This window comes from Podarcis tiliguerta (assembly GCF_965153285.1).
Source record: "Podarcis tiliguerta genome assembly, chromosome: 8".
In the NCBI taxonomy this organism is placed as follows: domain Eukaryota; kingdom Metazoa; phylum Chordata; class Lepidosauria; order Squamata; family Lacertidae; genus Podarcis; species Podarcis tiliguerta.
Window position 1 is genome coordinate 67751685 of NC_139541.1, and position 17050 is coordinate 67768734.

At 39.0% G+C, this 17050-nt stretch overlaps 2 protein-coding genes across 8 annotated transcripts in view; both read right to left on the bottom strand.

Annotated features, from left to right (window-relative positions):
- The window catches only part of RPA2 (replication protein A2), a 160705-nt gene that overhangs the window by 73222 nt on the left and 70433 nt on the right, over positions 1-17050 (bottom strand). The gene's annotated exons all lie outside the window — the stretch shown is intronic.
- EYA3 (EYA transcriptional coactivator and phosphatase 3) overlaps positions 1-17050 on the bottom strand; it is a 61411-nt gene that overhangs the window by 34907 nt on the left and 9454 nt on the right. For all 7 annotated transcript variants that reach the window (XM_083455385.1, XM_083455382.1, XM_083455386.1 and 4 more), the window contains one exon: positions 4463-4557. In XM_083455385.1, coding sequence (XP_083311511.1) covers positions 4463-4495 — 33 coding nt within the window. In that variant the 5' untranslated portion in view covers positions 4496-4557. The remainder of the gene's footprint in view (positions 1-4462; positions 4558-17050) is intronic.

Genomic DNA, 17050 nt, shown 5'->3' on the forward strand with positions numbered 1-17050 from the left:
AGTTAGGAGATTTCAGGCATGCCCCCTGCCTGAAACTGCTGACAATCGGTGTAGACAATATGGACCAAAGTTCTGACTTGGTGTAAGGCAGTTTCTTGTGTTGAAACCACTGAAAGCCCAACGGTTTCCATGATCTGCTAACTCCCTACTGCGAATATTCTGAAAGCTGGAACTTTTATCTTGTGAATCATCCTGCAATATTTGGATAAAGGACTGTATATTATTATTATTATTATTATTATTATTATTATTATTCAGGTGGTGGCAGAAAAGCTAACAATATTTTTAAGGGGGGGACGCATACATTTTGTGGCAAACAGAAGATTCAGTGGTAGCTGAAGAAGTTTCCCAAAAAGTGAAGAATGTCAATACATTAAATGGTGGAAGGAAACATGACAATTTGGTGATCATTTGTTGTTGTTGTTGCTGCTGCCGTTGCATTAGATATGCTTTTATAACAGCAAGTCGCTTTGAGACATTTTTGTCGTAAGTAGCAAATAAATGTAATAAATATTATTATTAGTAGTAATAGTACTTATTGAAGGATAGAAGATTTACATGTGAAAGCTCACAGTGTTAAATTGCTTTATTACTTAGTGTTAACATTTATTACTTTATTACTAATTGTTAAATTACTTTGTGACTTTACTGAAAAGAGCTTGATAGCCACCTTTGTACTACATAAACTGCTTTGAGGGTTGTTTTTTTTGTTGAAAAGCAAGATATAAATAATCTAAACATATAAATGATATTAGTTTCAAGTAATTATAATTTATTGATTTATATCCCACTGTTCTTTCAAAAATATTGAGGAAGTGCCATAGCAAAACACATGACTGGCATACAAAATGCCCCAAGACCAATCCCAGGTAAGGTTGGGAAAGAATCTGGCCTGAAACTCTGGAGAGCTGCTGCCAGTCTGTGTTGTCAGTACTGAGCAAGTTGGGCCAATGGTCTGATTTGCTATATGGCAGCTTCCTAAGCTCCTCTCCATGCAAAAAAAAAAAAAAGATTAACTGCATCAAAACAAAAGCACAATTTTGTTTTGAGACAAAAATATGTCAGTGGTGTGCATAATAATCATTTTACAAATCTGACATTCAGCAAAACTTCCTTAAAACCCCCATTATTTCACAAATAAAACCGAACAGTGTACAAAACAGAGAGTTAAAGGGTAAACATGCAAGATTTTAGAGAAGCATTAAAAGTTTTCTGCATCACAAACTACCCAAGAGAGGGCTTTCCAGAAGGTGGTACTATCACTGTCACGATCAGTTGGGTATGGAACAACCTACAACAGGAATCAGCAAACTTTTTCAGCAGGGGGCCGGACTATATTTTGAAAAATAAAAATAAAAAAATGAACAAATTCCTATGCCCCACAAATAACCCAGAGATGCATTTTAAATAAAAGGACACATTCTACTCATGTAAAAACACGCTGATTCTCGGACCATCTGTGGGCTGGATTTAGAAGGCGATTGGGCCGGATCTGGCCTCTGGGCCTTAGTTTGCCTACCCATGACCTACAAGGTCTCCTTGAAATATTTCAAATACCAGCTTGGTCTGGGACTGGAGGTGGGAGAGGAGAGGTGGTCTGCTAGGCACCTTGATCCCTAATTGTTTAGGTTTTTACATTTCCGCAGTAAAACCTTCAACTTGGCCAGGCAACTAAAAGGTAGCTAGTGCAGTTCTTTCAGCACCAGCGTAGTATGCAATTTTAAAACATTGTTCATGGGTATTATTATTATTAACACTGATTCTTTAGTCGTCTTCTAAACCACAGTCTCAAGGTGATTCATGTACAAATAGCTAAAACACAAAAACAATCAATAAATTTAAAGCAATACTAAAAATCTATTCGCTCTTGGGTGTTTCGTTCAGCTTCTGCAGTGTCTCTCCTAGTCATCTGAGGTGAAGCATGCAGGTACATGAGGCAGGGTCTTTGCAACAAGCTCTAGAAACCTTCCCTCGAGAAAGCTTGTCCAGACTCGATGCCTTCCAGGCAGTGGCGAAGCGTGGGTTGTCAGCACCCGGGGCAAGGCAAGTAATTTGCGCCCCCTAACCCGTGGATTTGCGCCCCCTAACCCGTGGATTTGTGCCCCCTAACCCTAACCCCCAGATGTTGCGCCTGGTGTGGCCAGCCCCCCCTGCACCCCCCACGCTACGCCACTGCTTCCAGGGCTGCATAAAATATTTTCATTTTCCAGAGAGGGCTTGGAAGGGACACACCGATAAATACTTTGCAATTGGACGCTGCTCTGAGTTTCTTGCTCTGCCTGCCAGTTTTTATACTGGAATTGCTCTCTGTTGCTAGGACTCATTAATGTGTGGCTGACATTTATCGTTCATAAAGTGCATGTCAGATATGCTTTCTTAGCCGCTGTGAGTTGTTTGTTATAATGGAAAATATGGGACACAGATCTTTGAAAGAAAACCCATGTAGGGAACGCCTTGCTAAATCAAGTAAACTATTCACCTGGGCCAGGTCCCTGATGCCAACAGTGGTGCTGGCCAATCAGAACAGCCAGAATGAAAGTTCCCAAGTGAGACATCTAAGGAGATGCTGACTCCCAGCATCCTATGACCAGCTGGTCAATTTGAAGCAATTGTGATTAACAGTAATAACAATGCCCCATTTTAAATAAACCAGTAAAAATAAACAAATAGGACACCCCCTCTCCAAATATTAAGACAATGGGTGATATCCAATTATCATGCCAGTGGGCGCAACAAGACTTCTCCTTCCGCTCCTCAAAAAAACTACCCTGGGCTGTGTGCCCCCCAACCGCCTCAAGCAGATTTTGGAAGCACTCAGGGGCTGGGGGGATGGGAACAGATGATCTTATGCAAGCCAGATGATCGTATTTGACATCATCCTAGGTAATGCATCTCCCGGCACTCACATATAGTGGTGCCTCGCAAGACGAAATTAATTCGTTCCGCGAGTCTCTTCGTCTAGCGGTTTTTTCGTCTTGCGAAGCAACCCTATTAGCGGCTTAGCACTATTAGCGGTTTAGCGGCTATTAGCGGCTATTAAAGGCTTAAGGGATTAGCGGATTAGCTGCTAAAAGGCTATTAGCGGTTTAGCGGCTTAGAAAAAGGGGGTGGGGAGCGAAAAAAAATCTCAAGACTCACAAGACATTTTCGTCTTGCGAAGCAAGCCCATAGGAAATTCGTCCTGCGAAGCGCATTGAAAAATGGAAAACCCTTTCGTCTAGCGGGTTTTCCGTCTTGCGAGGCATTCGTCTTGCGGGGTACCACTGTATTTTGTCTCTACAGCCTTCTGCATCCCTTAGCTAGGATTCAGAATGTTTCTCTCATGCACAAAAACCTCCCTCTCAGTTGTTATTAAATTATAAGTTTTAATTGGGAAATATCCATAGATACATGGGGGGGGGGGAGAGAGAATAGTAAGAGTAATTCATCAAAATATTTCATTTTGTTTCCTAACTCTTATTATTGAAAAAAAAAACCATCAAAATGCATGTCCATAAAAGAGAAGTACTTTGAAAACACCACGTTTCTGAACATCTGCCAAGAAGAAAACATGATCCCCAGTCCCTATAATAATCTTCAGGTTCCTAAGTTTAATTTACAAAGCTCTCTCTTGTTTGAAACCTTGTTGTCTTAGAGATCTGACATGATACACCTTCATAAGAATTAATATTCCTCCTATGGCTCTTGCTAATATTGCCACATTTTGACATCGGCATATGAGTGTTCACCACAGAAATCTCATTCTTTAATATTTCTATACCTCCATTCTCTTATCTGTGTTCCAAATTAGAGACCTTCAGAAGACAGTATAAAGAAGTGATGGGATGAAGGTCAGATTGGGAAGCTATCTGAAGTTCTTGTATTTTTGTTGTTGGTTGTTGTTGTTGACTGCATTGAGACCACAGTTTCACAAAATGCTTTAAGTAGCTGCCTCTTGCATTTCAGTTGTGTACAAATGCAAAAAGAGCTATTTTTGAATGAAGAATTGCCCCAAAGCAGTATTTAAGGAACAGAAGGTATACATATAACGGTGACGAATACTTGTTTAGATTTATGAGGCAAACGTTATTTGTATGTCAGAAGTTCCCACGTCAAAGTTCAGCTTCCAATCATCAGCAAATGGTGCACTCAAGACAGATACAGTTGAATTTTAAAACTTCGTTTTCCCACAGCATCACAGAAAATTGAGATTAAAAAATAATGCTGAAATAACTGCTTCTAAAATTTATTTTCTGGCAAAAATAAATTCATTAAAATATTATCAGTGAACTCTATGGTGTTACAAATATCCTGCCTATTAACCACTGGATTCAGATATAAAATTCTCTACTTCTTTTGTTTTCTATTCCTGCAAGCCAAATAGGACACAGAATCAATGTACCGCACTTCAGAAGACTCACTCATTCACGTGAAACACAAATATGTTTGTCTATAGCTATTGCAGTTTCTCTTATATACTCACAGGCTGTTCCGCTAAATCTTGTACCTCTTCCATGGATGTCTTTTCAAAATGCTCCAGTGGGCAGAATGTGTGTCTTCCTCTGCTGTCTTCAAAGTCTGGAACAAAAGATGGCAATAGCTTTATGTACTTTTGGAAGTGCTTATCATCTAGGCTATCAGTGACTACACTCATATCTAATGTGACAGTTTTAAAAACAAAACAAAACAGGTGGGCTTGCCCAAAACAAAGAGACACCACATTCACGTAGGGGAACCAGCAAAGATTTACCATTAAGCCCCAAGGTACAATAGATAGGGCAAGATAACAGAGACTTGTGTATGTGTGCACACCGCGGCACGTGGCACATTTCCACAACATTTCCCTTGCAACATGCAGCCTGCACAAAAGACAGCATTTCCAGTACTTCAGAAGAGCCACGTGTGGGGCACTTGCAGAAATACTTCAGGATTACCAGAGTTACATTAAAATGATAAAAGTCCAGGCCATGTTGTTAGTGAACGCTACGATACAATCTAACCTGCTTTAATGTAGAGCACTTACATAACCGTCACACACACACATGCGCAAGCACATATCACCAATGCAAAACCAGGACAAAAGTTATAGTCACAGCTGCACAAACAGGTAAATGCCACTAGTATAGATGGCCATAAAGTAGGGGAGTTAGACAAAAGTCTATCAATGGCTCTTAACAAATATACCACTGAGAATCAGTTTGGGGCAAGTTGGTATTGTCTTCATGCCTTGCCAGCGGGTTTCCTGGAGGCATCAGGTGAACCACACTGGGAAATGAGAAATCAGGACTAGATGGATCCAGTTTCTTAATTTCTTGTTTGTTTTATTTGCCACTTTTTTCCTAGTTGCTCTAATTATTTTACAAGAATAACAACACAAATAACACAAACAATAACAGGAAAAGACAACTAATCAATTTAGAAAGCCACCAACAGCTGAAAGTCAAAAGAGTACATCTTGCAATTTTTGTAAACAAACAAACATTCAAAACAGGGCCTTTTCAGTGGTGGTGCCATGACTATACAACTTTGAGGAAATCCATCATGCCTCCTTTCTTGCAGTCTTTGGGCGTGTTTTAAAACCTTTTTGTTCCACAAAATATTTAAGGATAAAGCCTTTTTGCCTCTGCAGCGGCTCTTTGCTTCTGTTTCCCGTTTATTTATTTTTATGATAATTTTTAACCTGCCTTTCTAAAATGCATACATAATCCAGGTGGGCCTATAATATGTACTCAGAATTAATTTTTCGTTGGAAATTTCACACATTAAAATAAATGGAAAGAAGAGCACCTTGTGCCGATTTATCCGAATAGTCCCTATACAAAATGCTTCCAAAATCAAGGTAGTAACTTCATTCTGAAGGGATGTGAAAAATATTGTACGAACATAATCATATAATCCCAAAACGGCCTTTATAATAACACACTGGACAGTTTTGGGAGTCCAAGAGGGTGAACCTATGGCAAGATCCACTGAGATGAGCAATTTAGGATGTAGCAGATCTCCGGCTCAGTCATCGTGAAGTCCCCAACCCTGGCTTAGCCTAAGATACCCTGGTGTAACTTGCTCATGCCAGCTCAGCTGGGGTTCAGTTGGCTGAGCCAAGACCAGTCTAAATCCCCAAAGGGGCATTCCAGGAGTGGGACCAGAGAGGGAGGGCATAGACTGGATCCTAAACTCATTCAGCTCATTTATATGACCTGGCGAGAAACACTATTTTAAAGGCTCGTTTTCTCTTAGGCAGAGCAGCAGCAGCCCCATGGCTGAACAGGGTTTGGATCTGGCGTAACTTTACGCCGACTTCATTTACAACGGCTGGCTTTACATCAGCTTCTTGTGCATAGGATTGCTCCCTAAGTAAATCCTTCTTCAAAGGACATACCAGACTTTGGGGCAGCCCGATACCTGACGCCCATGTCCCCGTGCAACGTCAAAACAGCACATACATATCCAAAATCAGGAGGGCTCCCCTTTCCAGATGATAACCACAGCACACAGACTGAAATGTGTTTTAAACAACATTAGGCACTGCTGTTAGCTTTATGAAAAAATAATAATAAACATGACATTTGTAGTTTTGTGGTTTTCAAATTTGCTATATGAAATAAATTTTAAAATGGTGCAGTAGCACCTTAGAGACCAACTAAGTTTCTTCTGGGTATGCATGCACACGAAAGCTTATACCCAGAACAAACTTAGTTGGTCTCTAAGGCGCTACTGGATCATTTTTAAATTTTTTAATTTATTTTGATTGCGTCAGACCAACCCAGCTACCTACCTGAACTTATATTATATAGTTTTCATAGTTCTATAATTATTAAAGACTCTCTTGATAGGATTTTGGCCTGAAAGGCAGCATAAAATAATATTTGTCTTAAAAAATGCACAGGTTGCATATACTTCAGTATAAAACGGACAGGAAAAAGTATCCTCTCGAGCCACAAATGATAAACAGAAACAATGTAAAGATGAATCAAAATTTCTGGACTAGTTCAATATAGTTTTATATAGTTTTATATAATATTTAATATTACTATACTGCTCTTCTTCAAAAAAGGAAAAATATCCTACATAATCTAAAAACAAAGAAAATGACAATAAAGAGTCACAACAACATTAAGACAAGCCAGCAAATCACTTTGTCATAAGCAGATCTAAAATGCATAAAATTCCTTGAAGATAAAAAATATTTTTGCCTGGGGGGAGAAAATGATGATCATGCAGAAAACCTCCCTGGGGCATTCCACAGTTTATCCATAATTCCCCCCCCCCCATGTGTATATTTGTTATGGCGCTGTGTCTCACACCAATTCTCTAGACGTCATACAACAAATTCATGACAACAAGATCACATAAGGATATAGTCAACAGTAAATTCCAAAGCAAATACAAACGAATAAAACCAATACCAACCACAATTACATTTAACTCAGAAGGAGAGAAAAAATTCAGCCAATTTCCATTACTAGAAGACTAATAATATTTGTGGTGCCACCACAGAAAAGGTCCTCAGTCAAATGGCTATATGCTTGATGGGAAGGCACAGAGAGAAGGGCTCCGGCAGATGGCTAACAACAATTTCTTAAAATAAACGGCCAGAAGATAACATAAAACCCAACAGCAACTAAAAACTGCATTTGGTACTGAAGCTCTCCATGGAAAGGTTAAAATTCAACAGCAAATGATTCTGCTAAACATAATGTTACTACCTTTTTGCTCTCTGCTCTCACTCTGTCTTTCTGCGGCTGCACGAGGATTTGTAAGATGGTTTATCGCCAATACGCGCCTGCACTAGGATTTGTAAGATTGTTTATCAACAACAATGTCCAGTGTGCATTAGCATTTGTAAGATAGTTTATCAACAATTGGCTTTCAAAGGTTAACTCTTCCGTGGAGAATTTCATGCATTTATTTTACAAAACGTCTGCATATATATTATATGGAAAACATTTTTGCAACTTTGGCCTTTAATCTTTCTAAATTTCCTAAAGCAGACTTAGCTGTATCAGTCTAATTACCACTAGGGAACTATGTATCTGATTGCAGCTTTACTTATGTGATGAGGAAACTAATTCAATCTATGAAGAAAAGATCTCAACCGCACACAAATTTACTTAGAATTAGGTATGTCATATACTGAAACGGTAAATTCCAAAATGTTATTTATTCATATGTGTTGGTTTCTGTATTATAATAGAAATGCAATCCTTTTTGCATTTATGTTCTTTTGTTTCTCATATTACAACAGTTAATTTACCAAAAAAGAAAGCTCCTAGGTGAGAAAATTTTAGGAGCCAGGAGAAAATCTGTCAGTGCCAGCCTCCGACAGTGTTGGCTATATTTTCTTAGGTTCCAGCATCACATTTTAACCTTCTCCAGCACTACTAATTAGGAACAAGTTAAATAAGCTTTAGCTTTCTAAATGTTCTGTATTACCACCAAAAAGTAAATATTTCTGAAGATTTTCATTCAGAACTGCAACACAAATGGCCTAATAGCTCCAAACAAAAAAATCAATTCTAGGCAAGAAAAATCTGCTTTGCAGTTTAATGCCTTTTTTCCTCACGATTTCCCCAAAAGAGACCCTTTTGCATAGGAAAAGCAAAGAGCACATTTATTCTAAGAAATACTGAAATCCACAGTACATAATTCAATGCAAAATTACTGCAGTGTGATTTCAAGTCACATTTCCTCCAAGCAGTATCAAGTTGTGTCTGGGCTGCAAACTGCAATAATTTCCTCCTCATTTTTTAAAAGGGCCTCACATGACTAAATGCCCCTTTTTAAAAATCACATATGCTAAGGAGAAGGCTAAGCTAGGACCTTCTCCCTGCCATCCTGGTTTTCTACATGGAAAGCATTTTTTAAATTATTTGAACCCTTGCAAAGAAGTGGCATAGTCCACATACAGACTTACAATCTCAGTGGCCAAATTTAGAAAATCCTTCTCAGGATAATAAACCACGGCTTAATAAACTCCTCTTTCCAGTACATGATAAATATTGATCCGTATAGATTTATGAACTTTTCAATTTCCCCGCTCAGGAGTTACCTTAGTCCGTCTATTTCACCATATATGCCACAACCCTTTTCAAAGAAACCAGTAAGGAATACTGAGAATAAATGTTATAGGAAACATTTTACACTAAAGGTACTAACAAGCTTGATACAAATTTGATATCTTACTTTGGAATAAGGGAACCCCTTTTAATTAAACCCAAAAAATGATACATATTTTGACAGTAAACATTATCAAAACCCGTTCATTGTTTATTTTAGATCTCACTAATTTCCCCACATATTTTAATCTTAGGCCCCCAAAACAAAACGTAAGTCAACATTGGTGGGGTTACATCTCCCAAAATTAGCCATTTGATAAAAATATTTTAATGCATCAGTATGATAGCTTGGTAACACATTTTCTTTGAAATTTGGACTAATCATGGTGTGTATAATCTTATTCGAAATCCATTATTCCAAAACTTTATCAAATGTAACAGATAGTAAGTCTTCCTTCTTAAAGGTACATTGTGTTCAAATCTAACAGCAATGAATAAGTATGCCCAAGCCCAAAAACCCATGTTTAGACATGACCAGATTTTAATTTAATACCCACTTCATCCTTCAATGAAACAAAAACAGAATCATGTTGGTGCTCTGAAAACAAATCTTGATGATGCAAAACTAAGTGATTAGAAATATTGCTTTCAATATTTTTACTCTACCCAACGCTACAGTTGCATCCTTAAAACACAAATCATTTTATACAAACTACAAGGTAAACGCCTGTAATCTGAGAAATATTAAATACCAGCATCATTTGCACTCAAATCCTCACTGCATGTTTTAACTGCACTCCTGTCTATAACAAGGCTAAATGTGTCTTTCTGAACGTACGTTTTATTTTTAATTTTTGAAAAAGGCTAACATAAAGCACTCTTGGAACAATGCAAAAAAGGGGGGCTACCTTATAAAATTAAAGAAATTAGTAAGGAGATGTGGTAAGGGCAAAACTGAAACATTAAATGCTTCAAGGCAGATCAAAACACTAAAAATAATCCCAGGGAGAATAAAGAAACAACAGCATTGTCACTGGGCATTTATGTGCAAGTAGGCACTTCTGCAAAAGCGTTTTTATACCTTATAAATCCAAACAAACTATGATGAAATTATTAAGAGCAGTCCTCCACAGGTGTGTGTATTCTAATATTTCAGCAGGGGATTTGGTTCTGGCTACAGAATTCATCGTAGCCCAAGAATCTCAGCTTTGCATTTGCAGAAAGTGCCACATTTCTAGAACTTATGACTGCAACTTCCAGAGGGGTAGCCACCTTATCTCACACAGCAAAAACAGCAAAAAGTATTGCGGCATCTAACACATTTATTATGTCATAAGCTTTCGTAGATTAGAGTGAATCAAATGAAACTTTATAGCTGAAATAATGGGCCTGAAAGTGTCCAGGCCAGCAGTCTCCAACCTGGCTCTCTCCAATGTTTTGGACCACAATTCCCACCATCTCTACCAACTGGTTATGCTGGCTGGAAGGAGACAGAGGTTGTAATCCCCAATATCTGGAGCTCACTGGGTTGGGGAAGCTGATATAGGCAATACAAAGTATGGGGGGGGGGATTGATTAACAGGATTTCCGGTGGCCGGTGGGTGGAGTTCAGTCCCTTGCATAGCTTCTTAAACATCACCAGGACTATAAACAGATAAAAGCATACAAACTGCACACATTTAGTTCATTTGCATATTCCATGCAGCAGACAGAAATCCCATTTCCCTGATGCAGTATTTGGGTTATTTTTTGTTTTCTTGTACAGCCCCCACCCCACTAGATTTATCTGTCAAGAGAAAAGAGTTTTAAACCGAGAACCACGAATAAGAACAATAATCTCCCTTTGATCCAAATAGTAATTTTGATACCACAGCTTCCTGGATGGTCGGTTCCATCCCACAGAAACCCAGAAAAATCAAAGAATCCAAAGGCCTCGTTCTCCAGATTTGCCACTTTTCAACAGCTTTCTCTCTTTAAATGGCAGCTTTAATGAAGCATGTGCCACCGTTTTCCAAACCCAACAACGTTGTATAAATTTCCCTTGCTACAAAGTGTCATTTCCCATTGCTTAGCAACGTTTAATGCTCATGCCAATTGTTTTCTTAGATCTTCAAATTACTTAAATGCTAAACCCTCACAGCATCTACAAGCAGATGCATGTGAAACTGTGCAGAGCAAAAAAGCAAGCTTCATTAACCAACCTCTGGTTGAACGCGCTTCCCCAGAAGCTGTACAGAAAGAACGCGACAAAGTCCAAACACATTATAGAGTGCATTTCGCTTCATTTCATTTAACTCTGTCTCGAGACTCACTGAATCAAAAGGTGGTTATCAAACAAAAGATACAATTTTTTGTGCTTCTATAGAAAGATACCATGACTCAACACTTACGTTTCTTATTATTGCCGCTAATAAACATTCAAAGATGAGACCAACCTCACATTCTGTGTCAATCTGTGCTAAAATCAGTTAAGTGAAGATGATATAACTATTTGTCATAATCCATGGTCCGTTTATTAAGGAAAACAGAAGTGGGTATTTTAAATTAATTTGAAGAATGAACAGTCTATCAATTTTATTAAAAGCCTTTATGGTACAAAGTTCTTTTTTTAAAAAAGGAATGAGGTTTGCCTTTTGCTTTTGAAAATAATCAAAGACAGTGACTACTTTGGGTATCTGTCCCTTCTTCCTTTAGGCTTCAACCATTTCTTTTAGAAATGACATCGAGCAGATCCCTCCATCTGTAATAGAACTGACTGTCATACGAGTGTGCTTAGGACTGTAATCTAAGACGGGATAATGTTCCTTTTAAAGAAATGAAAGAGACAAAAACATTAACAAACTAGATAATAAAATATATAACATTTATCTATGTTTTTGAATATAAATCACACTGGTTCTGTTTCCACGCTGTTTGTTTCGTTTACTTCCAAGACTCTGATAGTGTTTTTTGGATCCAATACCTAATATATATATATATATTATATATATACACACTACAATTCAAAGAGCATTGGGTTTTTGCCTTAGAAATCCCTTCCAAAATTTCCTATTACAGTATACATTGTTTTAAAAATTAACGTTCTGTGCCATACACGTCTTCCCCAGTCTTCTTATAATGGGAGTTGTTGTGGTTTCCCTTCCCCTAGTTTCTGACCAATAAAGATGCTTCTTACTTGTTTAGTGTGACCACAATTTAGTACCATTGTACACAATTTAGTACAATTTCAGGTGCACAGATGTATGTGCAAAATCCTGAGTGTTTAGACTTCTTTTTCCAGACAGCCTTTCATATCCTGTAAAGCAGGAGTCTATGGCTATTCAGATATTGCTGCACTTCAACTCCCATCATCCCTGACCATTGGCTATGCTGTCTGGGGCTGACAGAAGCTGGAACACAACAGCATCTAGAGAGGCAGAGGTTAACCAGTGGAAAGTAGAGGGGAAGAGCCACAACTCAGTTCTAGACCATCTGCCTTGCATGCCATATTAAATCCTTGGCATTGCATGTAGGGCTGAGAGAGATCTTTCCCTATTTAAAATGTTGGAAAGCCACTGCCAGTCCTTGCAGTAGGCAATACTAATCTAGATAGACCAATGGAAAGACTCAATATAAGGAAATTTCCTGTGTTCCTAAGTATACTAACAGCAAATTCTCCAAGCATGAATCCTTATACAGTGGTACCTTGGGTTACAGATGCTTCAGGTTACAGACTCCACTAACCCAGAAATAGTACCTCAGGTTAAGAACTTTACCTCAGGATGAGAACAGAAATTGCACGGCGGTGGCGTGGTGGCAGCAGGAGGCCCCATTAGCTAAAGTGGTACCTCAGGTTAATAACAGATTCAGGTTAAGAATGGACCTCCAGATCGAATTAAGTTCTTAACCCGAGGTACCACTGTATTGCCAAAGTGGTGCCACCAATGCATAAGAGGGAGGTGTCAGTAGGTTTTGAGGAAACTTATTTTTTTTAATGCTCTTAGCATGCAGTTATTGCAAGGCAAATTAATACAGCAATCAAGAAGGAGCCATCCACAATGAGTAATATTTAAGCAGAGTATGTACTTGGGAATAATCCTTTGTGTCAGAATTGAGGCATTATGACTAGATAAGGGCACCCCCCCATTTTGTTTGTGAAATGTCAGAGGGTATGCATTCATGGCTGCAGTCTGCTCAAGCAACTGGCTGGTATGAGAAAGAGATTTCAAAAACAATCCAGCTTCGATGGTGTACTATAGTAAAGTTTAAGACGTTAAAAAACACCCCCTCACTGACTAAGAAACAAAACTGATGCCTTTTAAAGAAAAGAGTCTACTGGAAATGACAAAAGCATAACATAAAAGGGGGGGAGGGGGAGTGAGGTAAAAACCAGGGCTGACCAAAACAATCACCAGTGAGAAATTCACTGTTCTATTCTATCTGCAGCAGCAAAAAAATGGTTTGCAAGGAAAACAAAGAAAAGAAAACCACCACCATTCTAATCACCCCTTTACTATTTATTGAACAGGATTTATATACTACTTAATCATCAGAAGTGATTTACATAAAATTGGTTTACACAAAAACCTCTTTTACATATAACCCTGAATACTTTGGCGAATTTATGTATTTATGTTTGCATTTGTTTATTATTAATAAATTTTGTGTAGTGCCCTTCATCTGAAGATCACAGGGCGGTTCACGACAAAAAATAAAAAATGAGAACACAAAACTAATTAGCAGCCAGTGCAGTTGGGCCAGGATCAGTGTAATATGCTTAAATCACCTTGCCCTGGTTAGCAACCTGGCCACCAAATTCGGCAACAGCTGAAGTTTTTGAATCATCTTCAGACAGTTATTCCCTATGTATACCAGAGCATAGATGACAGAAGTTAGGCTATCCCTGTGTGGCTGAACCACCAACTAAAGCTGATGTAAGGCACTCAAGTGACAGCAAAGAAGTACCCCCAAACTACATACCCGCTCCTTCAGAGGGAGTGCAACACCATCAAGAGCCGGCCACCTCCCATCCAACCATGCTAGGGAAGCACCCACTAACAGTGTCTGGATTGAGATTCAGTTAGTTGGCTCTCATCCAGTCCATTACCAGGGCAAAACAATGGTCCAGCACATCCACAGCCACACCTGTTGATGTAAAGGAGAAGTAGAACTGTGTGCCATCAGCAAATTGCTGACAACATACTCCAAAACTCTGGATCACCCCATTCAGTAGTTTCATGTAGATGTTAAACAGCATAGGGGATAAAATCGAACCCCACATTGAAGGCTCCACAAGGCTAAAGAGCACTCCTCAAGCATCACCCTCCGGAAACAACCATCCAAGCACACCTGAGGGCTGGCTGAAAGGACAACCACAACTCCTCAGGTTGGAAGAAGGCTGGCACACAACACAGTTGCTAACTGTCTGCATGCCGTGCGCCCCACCTGCACACAATACCTCCCCTTGCACAGAACCACATCATCCCTGCTCTCCCCAGCTCCTCTCTTCCCAGGCACATCTTAGGTCCCTTAATTTAAAAACAACAACAACCCCCCCCCCCAATTTAAAAACACACAAGTTAAAAAGCAGTTTAAACAATTAAGGCGACAGTAACAGCAACAGAATCCCCACCCTGCCTTCCTAGGCCAGGTGGAAAAGGCATGCAAGCCAGGAAGCATGTTCCCCAGGATTTGCAACCAAGGTGGTCTCTTGCACCGATGGAATGAACTGGAGCCAACCTTTGAAAAACCACATGGTAGCGTCGTCCCCGGTCTACGCCACTTAAGATGGTTGCCCCATTTAAAATAAAAATCCTTGCATTCAGAAAACTAGCCTCTTTCTCAAATGTGTAGAAAACTGACACATTGGGGCGAATAGTATAGTACCATTCTCAAATAAAGCTAAAACAGAACAGCAGTATGTCTATTTTGGTTTAAAGCAAAGTGATAGGGACTTGTGCCTGTCTCCACTCCTTGGGATACTTGATCGCTGCAGCAGGTAAGTTTACTCTCATTCCAAAAAGTAAGGATATGTCAGTACTAAAACATATCTTTGATTCCTAGTGCCCTCCTCTTACTGTCAGAGTCCAGCCAAATTTACAGAGCATGTTCAGGGAATCTTCCTTTCCCTTCCCCGGGCAGGGACTCTCTTCTCCTCAACTGCAGAAAAGCAGCTTGTCTTAGCACAACCTTCACATGCCAGGTGGTCTTTGCAGACTCACTTCTGGGTCAGCTGTCCTGGATAGCCACTCCATCATGTCCATGAATTAGTCACTCAGGAATTCTGCATCAACTTCCGTTTTCTCCTCCCCAAAGAGCCATTTAAGGTCCCAGCCACCACAGCTGTAGTATATTTAGTATATGGCTTCTCCTGCTTCCACTGAAACCCCACCCCAATCACTCATCCCTCGTCTTTCTGACATGTATTACTGAACAATGCCAATCTGGGAAACCATGATGGAGAGGCAGCTGGATTCTGCAATGAAAAATGAGATTGATTAGGAGTGGGGTGCTATATGAATGCCACTGGCATTTAGGTAAGTGACTTTTTTTAAATAGCATCATTATCATCCCTGAACCCTTTGGCTGGATAGATGAGAAATAACAAAATTCAAGTAAGCATTCTCTTTATTAGCCTTCTTTGATGTTTAAACAGCCGGATTTTAACTGTTTATTCATGATTTGTATTTTAACATTTTGCATTTTATTGATTTGTATTGATTTTTATAGACCTGCATCAATTTATTGCTTTTTAACTGGGTTTTAAAAATTGATTTGCAGGTGTCTTCTTATTGGGAGCGGCCTCAAGTACACTTTGGCGTAGAAAAGTGGGAGAAGAGTCATTTAAATAATAAATGAATGAAAAGCACTTCAAAAAACAGTATGAGAAGCACTGTATAAATTGGGAGATGGTGAGAATATAAAACTATTTAAAATACATCCAATGAAAATTCATGTATCTCTCAATTGCCTCCGTTTTGAAGCACAGCTACCCCAGGAGACCTTCACTATTATAATGTTCTGTTTTCCCATTTAGTATTGATTTCCTTCTTTCTAATACTCCTAGCTTGTCTTTCAATAAATACGTTCATGCAATAGTTAACAAACAAATTAAAAATACATGTATAAAATAAAGCTAATCAAAATCATAGAAAAAATTAATTAGTACTCATTCTACAACTCTGAGGCAACCCAAGAAGAGGCCATACTCCGTGTTCCTTCACATCTCTGTGAGATTTGCCCATTGTACCTTTTAAGCCAAATGAATAGAGCTGCAGGTTTTCGAGCTTGGGGGGGGGGGGAGTATGGTATTTGGGTTTATTTTAACGGTGCCAATACTTGAACACTCCCAGAAGTGCAACAGTACAGTAATGGGAGTGTGCAAAAAAATGTGAAAGGAGAGACAATGAAAAGAAAAAGATGTTCCAGGTAACATCCACATACAAAACGCAGAAAAAAAACAAAACAATGAGAAGAGAATATACGGTATATCACTTTGTGAAGACTGCCGAAGAGGAAGGCAGGGGGAAAGTCAAGACTGTTTTAAAAAAGAAAACCTAAACAGAACTCCAACAAAGGTTGATGAGGTGGGAATAGAACTACAAAATGAGACAAAACTCTGAAATGCTTCTCCACAGTGGCATTTCTACTGCAAAAGACAAACACGCAGGCTGACTCCAATATTATGTGGTATTCATTTTCATGTTTTATAAATTCAAAAACAAAGCACATATAGAGAGAGGCTGTTTGCTTCCATTCAGTGTCTTGAAACAATGGCTTTTCATTAATTCAAACACAGACAGAATACAGCATTTGGTTCAGTCTGCAGAAAAACCGGATTAAATGAGAACAGGTCACCGAAAAATTGGCTGGTGTGGACACACCTCTGGGGAAAAGCAGGGATTTCTGAAGTTGCTTTCTCACTCTTATGCAACCACCTTAGATAATAAATACAATCAATTACTAAAGTAACAAAGTGTAATATCTGTTAAACAACTTGTAGCCTGATCTTAACCATGTTTACTCAGAAATAAATC